The sequence below is a fragment of the Otolemur garnettii genome, unplaced genomic scaffold (assembly GCF_000181295.1).
Source record: "Otolemur garnettii isolate 467f Iridium unplaced genomic scaffold, OtoGar3 scaffold00003, whole genome shotgun sequence".
Classification (NCBI taxonomy): Eukaryota; Metazoa; Chordata; class Mammalia; order Primates; family Galagidae; genus Otolemur; species Otolemur garnettii.
This window is the reverse complement of record NW_003852398.1, coordinates 17,687,208-17,704,243: the sequence shown is the minus strand read 5'-3', so window position 1 is coordinate 17,704,243 and position 17,036 is coordinate 17,687,208. Positions and strand designations below refer to the sequence as shown.

At 42.8% G+C, this 17,036-nt stretch overlaps 1 protein-coding gene across 10 annotated transcripts in view; it reads right to left on the bottom strand.

Moving 5' to 3' along the window:
• Positions 1-17,036, bottom strand: part of EBF1 (early B cell factor 1) — a 398,643-nt gene that overhangs the window by 138,221 nt on the left and 243,386 nt on the right. For all 10 annotated transcript variants that reach the window (XM_023514769.1, XM_023514785.1, XM_023514772.1 and 7 more), the window contains one exon: positions 7,209-7,290. In XM_023514769.1, the coding sequence (XP_023370537.1) occupies positions 7,209-7,290 (82 nt within the window). The remainder of the gene's footprint in view (positions 1-7,208; positions 7,291-17,036) is intronic.

The window sequence follows — 17,036 nt, the reverse complement described above, 5'->3', positions numbered from 1 at the left end:
GTATTTACCATGTTGTGTGAATTAATCCTGTATCCTGACACTATCATTAGAGCCGCTTTCAGTATAATTAATCAGCATGGTGCATCTTGAAATCACTCTGTACGTACAGAGTGGTTGCAGTGCGGGTCCCTAGCATTCTGGTGGTAAAGAATTTAATCGAGAGATGTGCTGTTTTTAAAAAACATTATAACAATGTAAGTACATTCAAGACAGGGGTAGAAGATGGTGGGGAAGAAATAAAGGGGATGAGAATATTTTCTTCTTTATGTAAGTGTCTTTAAAAGCAGACCGAAACTGTAGCGGTTAGGTATGTATTAATACTTTAAGAATCTTCTCATCACACCTACTGAGTCAGAGACCCCACAGCAACTTCAATAAATAACAAAGATTCTCCAAAAGTTCTGGAATTTACTAAAAAAGGCTGGGAGTTGCCTTTGAATGTCATAATGCATGTCATCATTTGTAAATGAAAAGCATATTTTTAAAGGGAATTTAGGATGAATAACTTGGTAGTTTCTCCTCCTCCCTGCTATCCACATAATGAAAAAGTGAAAGAAGATTATTCGCCTCCTTGGATAAACATGAGCTAAATGGGAGTTTAATGCTTGGTGTTCCCTCTGCTCAGAATCCTCTCCTGATTCTTCCTGGGATAATTTTTTTCTTATCCTTTATCCCTGAGCTGGGACACCAGGACTTCTGAAGCCTTCCCTGCTGTCCTACCTTAGAGTAAGTTACCATCTCCTACCCTACATTGTTTATTTCTCTCATAACATCTCATTTAATTTTCTTCTGCCAGTAACCATAATTTTGAATATTTGCAATTATTAATGTACGCATATTTTTATCTTTAGTGTGGGGACAGATGGGAACTACCCCTCATGCATCCATTTCGTCTTCATCCTGGGTGCACAACTAGACATCTGCAGGCCCCCTTGTATTATATATGGCCATGTGACTGACTTCTATCTCATGGAAGGTGAGCACATTTGCCAAGGACAAGCCAAGGTTTTCATGAAGTCCATGCCCTCCTTCATGTGCCCTTCACCCTTCAGATGACTAGATAAAGACAGCAGAGTTCCAGGGAACGGCGGAGGCGTAAAACAAAAAGGCCCTAAGTCCCCGAATCACCTCAATGATAAAATTCATTCACCAACCAGGAAAGTCTCTCTTGTACTATTACGTGAGCAAGAAATCACCTTCTGTTGCATATAAGCCACTATGTATTCTTTGGTCCACTGGTTACAGCAGCTAGTATTAGCCCAACAAACAGACTCCAACTAGAATCTAAGTTCCTCTTGGGCAAAGATCCTACCTTTCTTGTTCATCATGGTACACACAGTGCCTAGCCTTTCAGTAAATACTACTGAGTGCATGCGTGTATGGATGGATGAACAAATATATCTCCCATTTACATTCATATATAGTCAGAGAGATAATATTTATATGTGAACACAGATTTATAGCCTATGGAAATACTTTGTTGAAGAGATAAGATGAGTTTGGAAATATATATCAATACTTTACAATTCCCAAGTATCAAGGTACCTACAGAGAGGACAGCTAGAACCCAAGTCTTGTTCTCTCCCTCGTCACCCTCATTCTGCCAGTCTCAATGAGGAAAGCGTTGATAAGGATTTAAATCTCAACCTTGAAATATCTGGCTCCTGTCATTTAAAAACCAGAGCCATGACATGGTATCAACGCAGTCCTTTGACATTAGCATCTTTTTAGCATCACGATGAAGAAATAGGCTCATTTAGTCCCAGTGAATTTCTCCCTGGGTCATAGCTGTTTCCATCCCCAACTTTCTCCCCTCTCCTTCCTCTAGTCCAACCCCTCCATGCCCTCCAGCACTGAATGAAGTCTGTATCCACTGTTGTATTTAAGCAAGTTTGTTACCCCAACCGCAGTCTAGGGATTTCAAAAGAAAACATCCATTGTAAATGAAAAAAAAAAAAAGATTGTACCAGATTTTCTACAAGGTTTATTCTATACTGCCCTAAAGTATGAACACAGCCCAGCTTTGCAGAAAGTGATTAATTTCTTGAAAACACTAAGGTCACGCTAATTGACATGACCTGTGTAATTAAGCAGTCTCTGTTTACACAGCAGAAGCCCAGCCGCTGGGAGGCTGAGTTTGCTTGACAGAATGTCTTTACATGTCAAGAGATCAACAACCTTTCTTATGTCCTCCTCAGTCACCTACACAGGCCCCTGATTGCTGTTCAGAGGAGACACGCGCTGGCATTGCTGTATGAAGATCAGGCTGGCCCAGCAGCATACAAAGTGGGATGAGAGGCGAGCAGCAGCCATGGGTGGAGAGGCCCCACTTAGTAGGCAAGAGAGCGTTTTCAGTCCGATGTCTCCCGGACTCAGGTCTGCAGTGTAACTGGTAAAAGCCACATTGACATGTAAAGAGCAAACCAGAGTTTTCCCATGCTGAAAAGGCACGCTTTCGCTCCCCCTCAGAGGAGGCAACAGGGACATAAAAATATTTGCAACCAGCTTCCTAATTAGCACGCTACATGAAAAATGATGAAGATCATATATCTTGTTCATAAAAAAGTCTTCAACCAACGTCATTACGACACACCTCTGTCAGCCAGGACAGCTAGAGGGAAAACTAATCCTCTCCATCTTGGTTCGCTCCCTAAGACTTGGAAACTTCAGTGTGATTTCTTAGTGGAGTACTCTGAGATGTCTGGGGGCTGCTTTACACATGATCCATTAGGTGTGGGGACATTCTTGCTCTGGAGAGCTGGCTACAACCTCCACAGGTTACATGAAGCTCAGGCCTCCTGCTAAATCATGCCTTCTTTTTTCTAAAGTGCCTGCAGTGAAAACTGGTTGACACTGTAGCTCCACTCTGGAACAATGCTCCTGTTTGTCCCCTTCCATGCCGTTCCACCCTCCTTGAGGAACTTCAGTGACGTGTCAATGTTCTTCATACAAATGGCATCTTCAGCCTCTATTAGGGTAAATATCTCTTTAGAAAACTCCCCTCAGATTTTCCTGGGGTTCTAAGCACATATTTGTGGGTAGGTACTATGGCTCTCAGATGTTAAGAGATCTCCCACTTCGTCACTGAGTATCTGCCTACAGGTTCTGGACAATTTCTTTATCATAACAAACAGCAGATAAGATCTGAGTCAGACTCAGACTGCCTGGCTTGAATCACTGCCTCCCTGCCTAGTAGATGTGCAATTTTGGGCAAATAGCTTAATTGCTCCAAACTCATTTCCTCATTTGTAAAGTGAGAATAATCCATATTTGCATGTCCTTAGCAAGGACATAATATGATAGCGCATGTAAAATGTTTTGCACAATACCCCTCACCAGAAAAGCACCCAATGAATGTCAGCATTATAGTCATCATTGTTACCAATGTCCATAGAAGTAATAAAGGTAAACCCATGGACACACACATTCATACAAATGAGTATGGAACACTCTGAATGTAGACCTAGATATAAACAGTTATCTCCCCAGCTCTTAAGATAGTTAGGACTGAATTAAGACAGGGCACTTAGCAAGAGAGGCCAGCTTGGGGTGGAGGCCAAAAACAAAAAAAATAAGAATGACAATGAGTTCACTTGGGGGAATCACTGATTGGAAGATCCTGGAAATGTCCAATAGCCACCAGGATGGAAAGATAGGAACCAAGGTGTCAGGTCTCACAGAGCCTCCCGAATTCTCAGCACACAAATGGTGAGATGCTGAGAATGGGATAGATCTGCACGCCTATAAAGTGAGAAAAGATCTGGATCTCTGAAGGTGACGTGGGAACCCCAACATGTACAGGAAGGCGGATAAGAAGCATCCCTTGGAGGGGGTTGAGAATAAATGACTGTGGCCATAAAATCCAAGGGAAAAAAGATGGATTCAAGAAGGATGGAATGACCATCAGTAGGAAGTGATGCAGAGAAAGGCAGGATTGAATAGTCCTACAAGAAAAGAGACAGGGGGAAAAATTAAAAGGTTAGACAAGGAATAGTTGAGGTTTTGGTTTTCCTCTCCTAAGACAATTCATCCATTCTCTGATTGCATAATATAAAACGTGTCTGCATACATAAAACTCGATGGTGATGGTGGAAAAGTGATCACTGAAGAAATATGGAAATGCACAGACACATGACATAAAATTTGTCACTGTTCATTTTGCCCTGGGTTCCCTCTATTCTCTCCCAGGAGGTAATGAGTAGGTGATAAAAACAAAGCAGGTTAAACCTAAGATCCAACCAGGAATTTGTCATTGTTGATAGAGAGAGATGCAGTTCTTCTACAACTCAAAAACTGACTCTCTGGTGGTCAAGGTAGCTGACCCTATGGAGAAAAGCCTATCTCTTTTAGGACACATTTGAGACTTACAAGTAAGAGCCTTGTCAGAATTCAGATGAATCACTTTTGAAGAAGAGTATGGACCTTGTGCTGGGTGGCTCTCAGACTTAGTCAGAGTGGACTACTTGGGACAGGAGCAGTCACCAGGAAGAGTCTGTCAGAGATTATCAGGATAGAACTAGATCACTGATTCTCAATCAGGGTGTATTGTGACCTCTCCTCCCTCTGCCAGAAGACATATGACAATTTCTGGAGAACTTTCTGATTATCATGGTTGGGGGTCCATGTCTCTATTGACATCTAAAGGGTAGAGACTAGTAACACTGTGAAACATCCTCCTGTCCCCAAACCCTCCTGTCCCCTTCTTGAAGGACTGTCCAGTCTAAAATATTAATTGTGCCCACTTTGAGAAAGCCTAGATTGAATTAATAACTTATCTTCAATTTATCACAAGGATTTTCTCCAAAGGCGTGTGTGTACATGTTATCATTTATAAATTATTTACACACGCAAAATGTTGTTTTTCTTTTATGTATAGTAAAATCAGCAGAAGCCTAATTTTTACTCCATTTTACAGTTGAGAAAACTGAGGCTCCAAAGAATTATAAGACTACATAGAAACTGACCTTGTCCTTCCTCGTTTTCATAGCCTTTCCACTAAACAAAGAATAACTCTCGTTATGTGCAGAAATAAATCTTTCTAAATACTCTCAAAAATAGTCTGAATTGGTTTCTCATCGTGGATGATGGGCCATATTCCTATAACTCAGGGCTGCCGACATTTCCCTAGCAGGCGCTGTAAAGAAACACAACCCCCTGGAAGTCCTACACAAATGCTCTTTACTGTTCCCAGGATCCCCAAGTCCACTTCAAACCCTGCTGCCCTGGGAGGTAGGGCAAATTTGCTTCTGCTATTCATAAGGTATCAGACACGCTCATTAAACATAAATTGTTTTGTGCCTGGCTATGCTTTATTTCTAACCTAAGCTTGGTGAAAATAGATACAGAAGCCAGGTGCAGTGGCTTACACTTATAATCCCAGCACTCTGGGAGGCCAAGGTGGGAGGATCACTTGAGGCCAGGAGTCTGAGACCAGCTTGGACAAGAGTGAGATTCTCATCTCTACAAAAAATGAAAAAATCAGCCTGGCATAATGGTACGTGCCAATAGGTCTAGTTACTCAGTGGCCTGAGGCAGGAGGATCACTTGAGCCCAGGAGTCTGAGGTCACTGTGAGCTGTGATCACTCCATTGTACTATAGCCAGGACAACAGAGCAAAACTCTGTCTCAATTAAAAAAGAAAGAAAGAGGGAGAGAGAGAGAGAGAGATACAGCTCATCTCAAAACCAAAGCTAGCTACAAAACAATAATGACCCCTACATCATGTTGTAGGACCCTTAGCCACATACACTTAGCACCACCACACATGTGGTGTCACCAGCTTAACTGCTAAACTGACTCCAACTCAGCACAAAAAGTCCTAGATGGGAGGAAATGAACATACCAAGTTTACCAACTTGGAGTCAGAAGCAGACAAGGCAGGTGGTAAAATTTTCCAAGAAACTAGAAACCTCCCCATTCATCTCTGTCAAGACAAAAGGTGGTGAGGTCAAGATGATTTTATATACCTGAGAATTTCAGGAGAAAGTGTCTTTTTTCCACTGAATTTGTTCTTTCATGAGATTAGTAAGTCTTGCCTATTTTTAAAAAAATCATCTTGGAGACTAAGAGATATTGACATCCCCACTCAATGCTCAAGATCATCCCTTTCCTTTTTCTTATCAGAGAATAAATGTGCAGCTAAATTTTTTCAAGAGCCTCTCAGAGATGATCCATTTCAATCTCCACTTAAAGCTGACAAAATATACTTAAGAGCATACTTTCATCACTGTGCTGTTTCCCTGACAGCCCATACGAGCACATGTCTGGGGGTCACTACTCTGATGGGGAAAGTAACGTTGGCCAGGTAAGTAAGTCAGCCATGGGATTCCACAGAGAGCAACGAGAGGGTCACCTTTGCTACTCAAGAGTGTGGGCCTGGCTTTGGCATCACCTGGGAGCTTGTTAGAAATTCAGAGTTGCAGTCCCACCCTAGACTTCAATTAGAATTTTAACAAGGTCCCCAGGGGATTCTCAACACTTAAGTTAGGGGAGTACCATCTCTAGAACTCAGCAAACCTTTCCTAAAACCCAAGGATCATTCTGTGTTTTAGAAGTTAACGCATTTGTTTTTGAGTCCTCTTCTGATTCTGTCAGGTTAACATACTGCTCAAGCTTTAAAGGGTGGCAGGTCTGACTGATGCTGGAGAAGACTTCCAAGTGCTATACAAGGACATTTTTGAAACAGAACCGAGTGTCATTCACTATCGCTCTAGACACGCTCTGCTTCTTAAGGGGTCCCGTGACACTAGATAGTTACTGCTAACAGTCTACAAGATCAGAAGAGGAACGCAGAGAGAAAAGGAGGAGGCAGGGACCATACTTGCAAAACAGAACAGTTTTCATCAGTTTTATTCTTTAGTCTTTGTTACTGATTTTCTACTTGTAAAATTTTAGACAAAACATTCACCATTTCTACGTACTTGACTTAACTTGGGGGGATTAGGTATGTGAGTCCATTCAAGAAGCCAGAACTAGACTCAAAGGACATCACTATCTCAGCCAGGGAACGCAGGTGGTACTGCACCAATTCTTCTCTAATAAAAACAACAGCTCTAAGATTGCAGATCCCTGGGGGACCCAGGGCCTCACCTGCTCTTCACCTCTAGGGAAACACCAGTACTCTGTATCTTCGTCTGCCTAAGATGCTTTCACCCCTTCCCAAGACCTCGTGTCATTATTGAGATTTAAGAACGACAAAACAGACCTACCTGGAATCTCCGCATGTCTCGCGGGTTTCCTGCATTCTTTAGGCAATTTTGGTTACATTTGAGGAAAAATTTCAAGAAGAACCTGTGAAGAAACACATCAGCATGGTTAATATCTCTGACGCAGGAGGGGGAAAAAGCAAGAAGTCACTTCTATTCCCTGAGCACATTTTCTGAAATACTTAAAATGGGGTTGGAGATAGTATCAGAGTTTGAGGTTTTAGCCTCTGTTTTGTGTCCAAACTGAACCTTCTTTAGGAAGGGAACCCTCGTGGCACGGCCAACAGATCTCACAAAAGAATCAAGTCCCCCGGGAAGTATTTTTACCCACACAGCGGGAAAGTCTTCATCATTTAAGATAGGTTTCAATTGGATATAATTGTCTGACAATTACTCACGGTCCCCAACAACAACATGTAATTTAAAACCCTATAAATTCGCAGATGATGAATTGGCAAAATACACACTGGATGAATACATGGAATTGGTGCACACTTTTTATCTTAGCCTCTCCAAATAAAATGTCTTAATTAGTAGTGCCCATGAGAAATAGGTACAATTCACATACTAACTAAACTCTTTTGATTTCTCAAATATCTTCTGAATGTTTTTCTCAGAGTTCCTGATGCAGACAAGAGCTGTTGGGGATTGAATAAGCATCTTCCTGCCTCCTTGGCACCCTGATTTCAGAATTGGTTCCGTGGTGAGATCGATAGGTTTTACATGCTAAGGTTACCAAAGGTCCCACTTTGCCAAGAAAAATTCCAGTTTATACCAGCTGGACTGGTGCAAGTATTAATAGTACCTACTTCAACACTCAAAAACGTCCTGGTACAGGTGATAAATTACATAGTCACCCTATACGTTTCTGAGTTATTTCTTATGTAATCATCATAGTTGCTGAAGCCAACCAAGGAAAAGTGGCCTCTTTTCATGGTGTCATGCTAGAGCATTCGTGTTGGACACCTGCAAGGAAAGCCCTCCACCTGCCCATGTTTGGGAAAATAGGGATTTTCAAGGCCACCTGAGTTCTTCAATCCCTTTTATTTTTAGGCCTAGGTGTGCCTGTGGATTTCAGGCCCATTTATTTCCCCCAAATATCAGACTGCATCAAATTGCTGGTCAATGATAAATTCTTGTAACAAATTCTCTTTTCTTCACTGTTCCCCCATTTCATATCTATGCTAGAGTAAAATATCCACCTCAATACACATGACTTATGAAGGATGATCACCCCACGGTGCCAACAGTCCAAATTTAGCTCTGAGCCCGGTATCTACCAACCACATAACACTGGGATCTTCTGTAATAAGGACACTGCACAAAGAAATACTGAGCTCAACCAATTTTTGAATAGTAAACAGAGAGAAGTCCCAAGAGAACTTCTCTCCTTCTTGGTCTCTTAGACTCTGATACAATGAGAGTATGAGTATGGTCTGGGAATAAGTCTTTAAAGAGAAACAATGACTTCTTCAAAAGGATTAACATTTGAAAATGCAAACTTCTTCCTGAAATGGCTCCATTTACAGCATACATCATTTGACAGCCCATCAAGGAAAGCGGGCCTCTGAATAATCAACCCTGCTTCCAGGTTCTCACCACAGCAGAGTTTATCAGCCCTTCCTTCCAGATAAATGATTTATAGAACGTCACTGAAGTGCACCTATGTAAAGCAAATCCAACTCTGGGTTCCCCTGCTCCAGTACTAAGAGCAACGCTCTCTCTTCCCAGTAGCATAGACTTGGGAAAGGAAGGAGGGTGGAGGGAGTGGTCAAAATCCTAAGTTCTTGTACATTACCCCTTTCCTCTGAGCTCTCAGAGGCATGTGCTGGATGTCCCTAATGATCACACGTGGCTTTCAAAAACCACTTAATGTGGCAATGCTGATAGCTGTGATTCTCCCCTGTTGCTAGGGTTCAAGTCTACATCCAAAGACACCTGAGATGTGTGAAAACCGGCTGCTTCTTTCCAGAACAGCTAGTTAGAAGGGCATATCTGAAAGCCACTGCAAGCCCCAGGAGAGGGATGATTCCCACTAAACTGACCATGAGATTTGGTAGGGTGGAAAACCCACAGACTTTAGAAAAATCCAGAATGGGATTCATATCCTGACTGCAGGAGCTACGCTTCTCTGTGCCACTTTCCTTATCTATAAGCTGGGTATAATAACAATCCTTACCTTACAAGGCAACTGTGAGATTTAGCAGAGATAACACATAGCGCCTGACCCATGGTAAGCATGGTGATGGTGGCAGTAATAGAAATCATGGTTCATCTTGTGCTCAGTGCAGTGCTTAATCCTGCTAAGTAACCTGTGTTTGTGGGTGTTGGTTTTTATGTTTATTTATTTATTTATTTATTGCAGTTTTTGGCCAGGGCTGGATTTGAACCTGCCACCTCCGGCATATGGGGCCGGTGCCCTAGGCCTTTGAGCCACAGGCGCCGCCCTTTATGTTTATTTTTTAGTTTTTAGAGACAGAGTCTTGTTTAGTCACCCAGGCTACAGTGTAGAGGCACCATCCTAGTTCTTCACTCCCTCAAACTCCTGCCTCAGCGTCCCGAGTAGCTGGCGTAGCTGGGACTATAGGCACATACACCATGCCCTGCTAATGTTTTCTATTTTTAGTAGAGACAGGGTCTCCTTCTTGTTCAGGCTGGTCTCAAACTCATGAGTTTAAGTGATCCTGCTGCCTCAGCATCCCAAAGTGCTGCAATAATAGGTATGAACCACTGCACCTGGCTATGAACCCCTTTTTGAGATAAGAAAACCGAAATTCAGAGAAGTGAAATAACTCAACCAAAGATTAGTAAGTGTGAATCTAGAATTCAAACAGTGTAGCTCCAGAGACCGTGCTCTTAACTACCATGTTAGTAATAATAGAAGTCGTGCAGTAATGATATTTATATTACTTATACCACTGATGGCAACAGTACAGTGACAGCGATTGTTTTATAATAACAAGAGTAAATAAGAGTCATCATATTACTAAAGAGCAATTATTAGTATTTTTATTTTCACAAAGGCAATGTGAACATCACGGAGGGAGATCTCATTGCCATTCTCCCTCCATTGGGCTTCCCTGCCTGGTTCCCTGGGGTTGATAATATTTGCCGCCTGTGTGTGTTTAAGCCATTTGATCCCAGACCCGACAGCCAGATTCAGGGTGTGTTAGAAGGAGCTGTCAGCAAACCCTCTGGCATCTTCAAGTCAGACAACTGCTAGCCACCACGAGGTGGTCCATCTGGTGCCAAAATGGATTTTGAAAGACAGGCAAACAGGACATTAGCTCTGCCAGACAGAAACAGAATCAAGGGCGCAGGGGATCTTCTACCACAAAGATGAGCCAGGGTGAGGCGCCTGTCAGCAGCCCCATCGTTAGCACAGAAGCTATGCCCGGCACACACCGGATCCCTGTTACCCTAAGCTGGCCTGTCACTCGGCATGCTGGCAGAGGCTCCTGCCTGCCTCCTCCACAGCGGATCATTTGCTGAAATTGAAGGCCTGACCATCTGTCGTGGGGAAGACACGGCCGTCAACTGGTGCCTGGGGCCTCACACAAGCCCTTATGTGGCAAAGACACTCTGAAGGGCCAGAGCTTTGGGGGAAAGCCAGCCCTATCCCGGGGGGAGCCTCAGAAATTCTTTCAAAGTTTTCCCCTAAGGAGATGCCAAGTGTCTGACCCTTTCAGATCATACTTCCTTAAAGGAACTGAGAGGAGCTAGAAGGAGGAGTTAAAAATATCCCCACCGAGAGACGGAGCTAGACATGGCCCACAAATCTGGAGGATGATTTATCGGGCTAAGTTTACAAGGCCTTTGTAAGCCAGGGGTGGGGGACACGTGCACGTCTGCTGGCCTATGGGGAAGGTCTCCGATTCCAAGGGGGCTTTTAACAAAGCAGAGGTTACTGTAACTCAAAACCTCACTTTTGTCTAATGAATCGCTGCATTTTGTGTGGTGGGTGTGTTTGATAGAGCGTCGTCAGGAGAAAGCGTGTGGCAGCCTTACCCCAACTGTGGGAAACTGACCCACAGCAGGACAAAGTCCCTGTTGACCCTATAGAGTTCCGAGGAGCTCCCAAAACTCCAAGAGACAACCTGACCAGGCTCAAACACCTTTTTAACCCAAGTATTTTTTTTTTTTTTGGATGGGGGAGAGAGGAAGGTAAGAAGAAACTTGACACCTTTCTGTTAACTTTCAGCATGAATAATATCATCTTGAGCTCATGCAATGTGTTAATTATTCAGGGCACTTATATCCTCAGCATCTCATTCTTTCTTCATGGAATGCCTATGAATTAGGCCTGCCAGGAATTAGCAACGCCATTTGAAAGGCAAGAGAACTAAGACAACAAAATTAAGAGATTTATCTACAGTCAACGAGTCTTCCATGAATATGTGACCTTAACCCTTAGTCTAACCTCTTCATTTTGCATATGAGATGAGAGATCATGACAATATTCACATGGTTAACAATAGTTATGACAACTATCATTGTGACACACATGCCCTAATGTCTAGTTGTACATCCAGTATGATATTAACTTCTCAAAAGTCAATCTAATAGGGGCTCAATACTGCTTATTCTACCATCTCCACTGGGAAAGTGAACACAAAAAGCCAAAAGTAATATCCTATTTAGAGTTATGTTTAGGCTCAGCAATCAGGCCTACATAGGACATCAGCCCATCACTGAACTAACTGAACCAAACACAAGCATTTGTAGAACAAAACTGTTTATTTAATGATATACCCATATCACATCTCAACAACCAACAGATATTCAGTGTCCAGTCTAAGCTGCTTTTGTGTGACCAGCATAGCTCTGGAGACCAAATGTAACTCTGGACACCCCCCCCCAAAGTAATTAAATTAGCCTATAGGACTTTGACTAAATTACATGAGTACGTAAAATTTTTAAAAATCTCTGTATACATGGTATATGTTATAGGACTTAGAACCCAATGTACTGTCGGTAAATACTTGTTCAATTAAAGAGAATCTGGGACTCCCAAGGGACAGAAACCAGAGCATTCTGCAAGAAAGACAGCAGCAGAACATATTGGAAAAGAGCTTGGGTAGGAGAGAGGACACGACTACGTAAGTTTCAACAATTCTCTAAACCTCAGTGACCTCATTACAACATAAGAATAATAGTATTTCTCTCCTAGAACCACTGTGCATCTTTCATCATAACCCTAGCTTTACTGCTTTAATTAATTGTGCGACAGTAAACAAAGTTTTTATCTCTCTGTGCCTCAATTTTCTCATCTGTAAAATGGAGAAAAAAACAGAAGCTACTTTGGAGAGTTAATGAGAACCACATGAGACAATATACGTGCAGTGTTTAAATAGTACCTGGCACTGAAGAAGCGATAGTTCTTTTCACTGTCATTTATCCCTGGTAATTGCTCATTGCCTAGTGCTCAGAGATGTTCAACTTTTCAGATACCAAAAAAATATTAATATTAGTAGTCTTTTCTCTTTAAATGTTAAGGTTAAGAAAAGAAACAAAGACCCATGCACCTGATGAAGACTATAGGTTTCAATGAATGATCTACCAAAAGAAATTTAAAAAAAGAAACCACCACTAAGGAAAAATGGTGATAACAACAGCAACTTTACCCAAAGGCCAAGACACATAAAGGGAAGAGGTTGTGGCTTAAATCATGGAGGACTCCAGCTAGTCAGAACTGAAGGGCACACACAGTAAAACTGTCCATTAGGCAACAGCTTGTACATCATTAATTATTATGCAAAGCCTTGCAACAGATCTGGGCTGAGCAGGTTGAGTTTTTACCTCCCCCAACCCAAAGTCTGAAAAATCACGTTTGGATGTTTGCAGCTGCTCTCATAATGCCCAGGCTGAAAAGGAAAAGCATCAAGGCACACCGCACCCAGACATAAAACCCCCATTTGCAATCTTAAGGCTCCCTGAAAGTTCCTCTGACTTATGTCCACAGATGGTTATGTGGCAGATGATCCTTCTCAAAGATATTCAGGACACGGAGACTCGCTCTGGCCCGATGCAGGAAACAGCTGTGTGGGAACAACTGTGGGGTCCTTTCTGTGTGAAGTTCAAGCTGCTCCCACACACACACTGCAGGGTAGGAAGGGAGATATTTCATGATTTAAAGGACCTCTTTGGCGGAGTTATTTCCACAGACTGCCCCATCGCCTTGGCTTCCACAAAGCAGCCCAGAAACACTCGCCTCCATGGCCAAACCTACTGCCCCCAAATAACCCAGAAAATCTTTTCAGTACTACAAGGATTCTCCCAAATTAAAAATATTGAACCAGGCTGGGAGTGGTGACCAATGCCTATAATCCTAACACTCTGGGAGGACGAGGCAAGAGGATCAGTTGAGATTAAGAGTTTGAGACCAGCCTGAGCTACAGCAAGACTCCTATCTCCACAAAAGATAGGAAACTTAGCCAGGCATGGTGGCAGACACCTGTAGCCCCAGCTACTTGGGAGGCTGAGGCAGAAGGATCACCTGAGCCCAGGAGTTTGAGGTTGCTGTGAGTTATGATCATGCCCTTACACTCTAGGCCTGGACAACAGAATAAGACCCTGCCTCATATACGTATGATAAAGTTCAAACTGTAAACTATACACACATGCAGATATATAACCAGAAAACATCTCTCCTTAACCAGGCCTTCTGAGCTGTCAAGGCCTTTTTCAGAAATGCCCTCATTGCCTCATGGCAGCCCTCAAAGGTTCAGAGCTCTATGAAGAGAGAAACAAGAGTCCCACTGCCACTGTCACAAAAAACAGATCTCCCTTGGAAACTGCGCTAGCCAAATCACTTAGCGAAAACTCTATTTTCAACGTTAAAGAAAACATTTTGGTTGCTGATACACAGAAGCAGTTGCAGAGTACAGTTCATCCATGTGAAAATGATACCCACAGGTCCGCCAAGAAAGCCCAGGATGCCACAGGGCCAGACCTAGGAGGCTGACCCTGCACAGGGGTAAAGGTTTCTCACTGCTGTCCTTTTCTAACATTAAAATGCACTCCTGAGAAAGAACTTCCTTGACTTAAGCCCCCACCGTAATGTCTGAGAGGTAGGGAGGACAGAAAGGGGAGGAATGTGACCCCAGAGGGAATCCTCCATGCAAGCCAGTCCTCTCCTCTCCCCACAGCAGGAGGTGAAATGCTCCCAGGTCGTGGCACTATCTTGGGGATCCCTGGGGAAGAGCATGTGGCTGCCCCTATTATTGGCTACTGACTTCAAGACGGTTACCTTTTCCCCTGGCCCAGGTCCCTAAGATCTTGGGCATTTCTGGAAAGTGTTCTCAGCCTGGAGGGATGAACACGATCAACTTGAAAAGCATTCATTACCTCAGAGCTCAGACTTTGGCCTTGAGGGAAGGACATAATTAGTGGCAAGGATTTAAAAAATAAAAATAAAAAAGGAAGAAAGGTGTTGGGATAGCAGAGCATCCTACTAAAGAATTTTAAAACAGTTTTAAGGAAAAGGACCCACTGCAAATATGTCTCCTCCTGCTGGCAGTCAAATCTAAAAGGCAGGAAAAACGCTTGTAAGTGGGGAGGACAAATAACCAGTGAGAGGGGACAAATTGCATTCCTTGTAAAGGACGCTGAGAAGGTTAGTCAGAGCGAGGGTTCTGGAGCATCACACTGACCTCTGCCTATCTGGCCCAACTAACTCTCCCACTGGGATTTGATCGGAAATTAAATGAGAAAAAATGACACCTCCAAACAATTGTAAGCTTGTGTGCCAGAGAAAGAAATATCCATCTTCAAGGATGCTCTTCTACAAAGACTATCCAAAAGCCAAATGTTTCTTACTAAGATGTTGCCTGCTAAGTCATGAACTCTGGCCTCGGGCAGCATGTGAAGTCATCCTACTAGTTTGATATCAAACTACCAGCAGGAGTGAGGCAGATAACAAAACCAAGTGCTCATCTGCCCTTCCTGGTGCTGGGCACAGACTGAGGACATCTTTGCCTTAAACTGCTTCCATAACAAGGAACAAAATCTGCAGGGAATCACAAGGCACAGAGTCCCTGCAGACCTGGGGACAGAGTTTGAGCAAACCGCGCATCTTGAATTGCTGGATTACTGGTACGAATCCTTCCCCAGGTTCAAAAAGGCTCAAGTGTAGGTGGCAACTTGGCTTCAATGACAGTGGCCTGCCCCCCAAAGCCAAGCATAAAAAATGAGGCAGGAAGAAGCCTCAATACCTCAACTTAGCAGTTATTCTAGCAAACATGTGAACTGATTTATTTACTCTTCACGACAACCCTGGGAGGTTCTACTTCTATTCTTACTTCATAGATAATGCTACTGAGAGGTTATGTAATTTGCCTAAGATTTCCCACCTAGTAACTAGAAGAGCTGGGATTTGAACATAGGCAGTTTGGCTCCAAAACCCACATCCGTTAAACTCTATTCATTTACATGTTATATATATTATATCATGGGAGTGTAGAACATTAACTGTATCTGGCTATATTCTTAACATCATCACCAGATTCATTCAGAATTAGAGCTGAGGCCAGCATAAACATTTCTGGTGCTTTCACTAGGATATAACCAACTGTAAATTTTATTATGTTTCAGTTTTGCTCATGACTACTCTCACCCTTTTTGTGATCTCTCCAAATGCATTTTAACCATAATGAAAGACCAATGAGTGGCTGGGAAACAGAACTAAACCAAATACGGAGAATGGTGGCCAAAGAAAAACCTAACCAATGTAATCTGGGTCTCTTGGGAGGAGTCAATGACTGTCATCTTAAGGATTTTAGTTATACTATATGTAGTTATGAGTTCCCCTAGTCACAACTTTGAATATCTTTTATGCAGACAGAAAGCCACAGGTTGAAAATGAAAGGCTTTTAATAGCCCCTTGTTCAATACACACGTTTAAAATTTTAAAGCAGATTCATTTAGAATCTGATGTCAGAATTTCACTTTTCCCATCTAAGGGTTTCGATATTAATGTCCTCCGTGGAGGTGACAGATGCCAGAGAGATCAAGAAGTTCAAGTCCTGAGGGACGTAGCAATGCTCAACCTTCTACCCTTTTCGAGACTTTATAAAGTATAAACGTTCATTGTCATCCACTTACTCAAGGAATCTTTTCAGAGAGTCCAACAGGTACTGATTCTTCTCACTTGATACCAACTGTACTAAGATCACAGTGACTTTGGTTCAAGTTTTTCTCCAGAAGAAAAATAAAAGAGAAGAAATGTACTTTAATTCAAATCTCCTGGAAAACGTTTGATTCTCTTAGGGTGATAGAGTATTTAAGTAACAGCCAAGAAAAGTTAAACATTTTAAAATGTTAATCGGTTGTCTGGCAGGGGCTAGATCAGTGAAAAGACCCTAATAATGTGAATGATGTTTTTCCCGGCACGGCTGCCCTACTCTGCATTTTCCAACATTTTCACCTCGGTCACATCAAGCTATACCTTATGCCCGAAACATGGGGTCTCCTGCCTTCCTTCACCAGAGAATGCAGGTCTGAAATGCCTTCCTTACTCCACACCATCTCAGCTTCCCATCACCCCACATACCCTTCCAGGTGCAGTGTAAATGTCCTGAGCTCAGGAAACCTTCCCAAATACCCGCAGCTAGAGTTAATCACTCCCTCCTCCACTCTGCTACAGCACTTACCACGCTTGGTCTCCACTTCAAGTACTACAGATGCTTGTGTGTTTGCCACCTCCTCCCTGACACGGCAGCCTCTTCAAAGGGTGGCTTGCTATTCCCCACAGTGCCTAACGCAGCTCTATATGGAAAACACTGAATAACTAGCCAGCTTGAATGGACTGTACACATTCATGGCAATTAACTT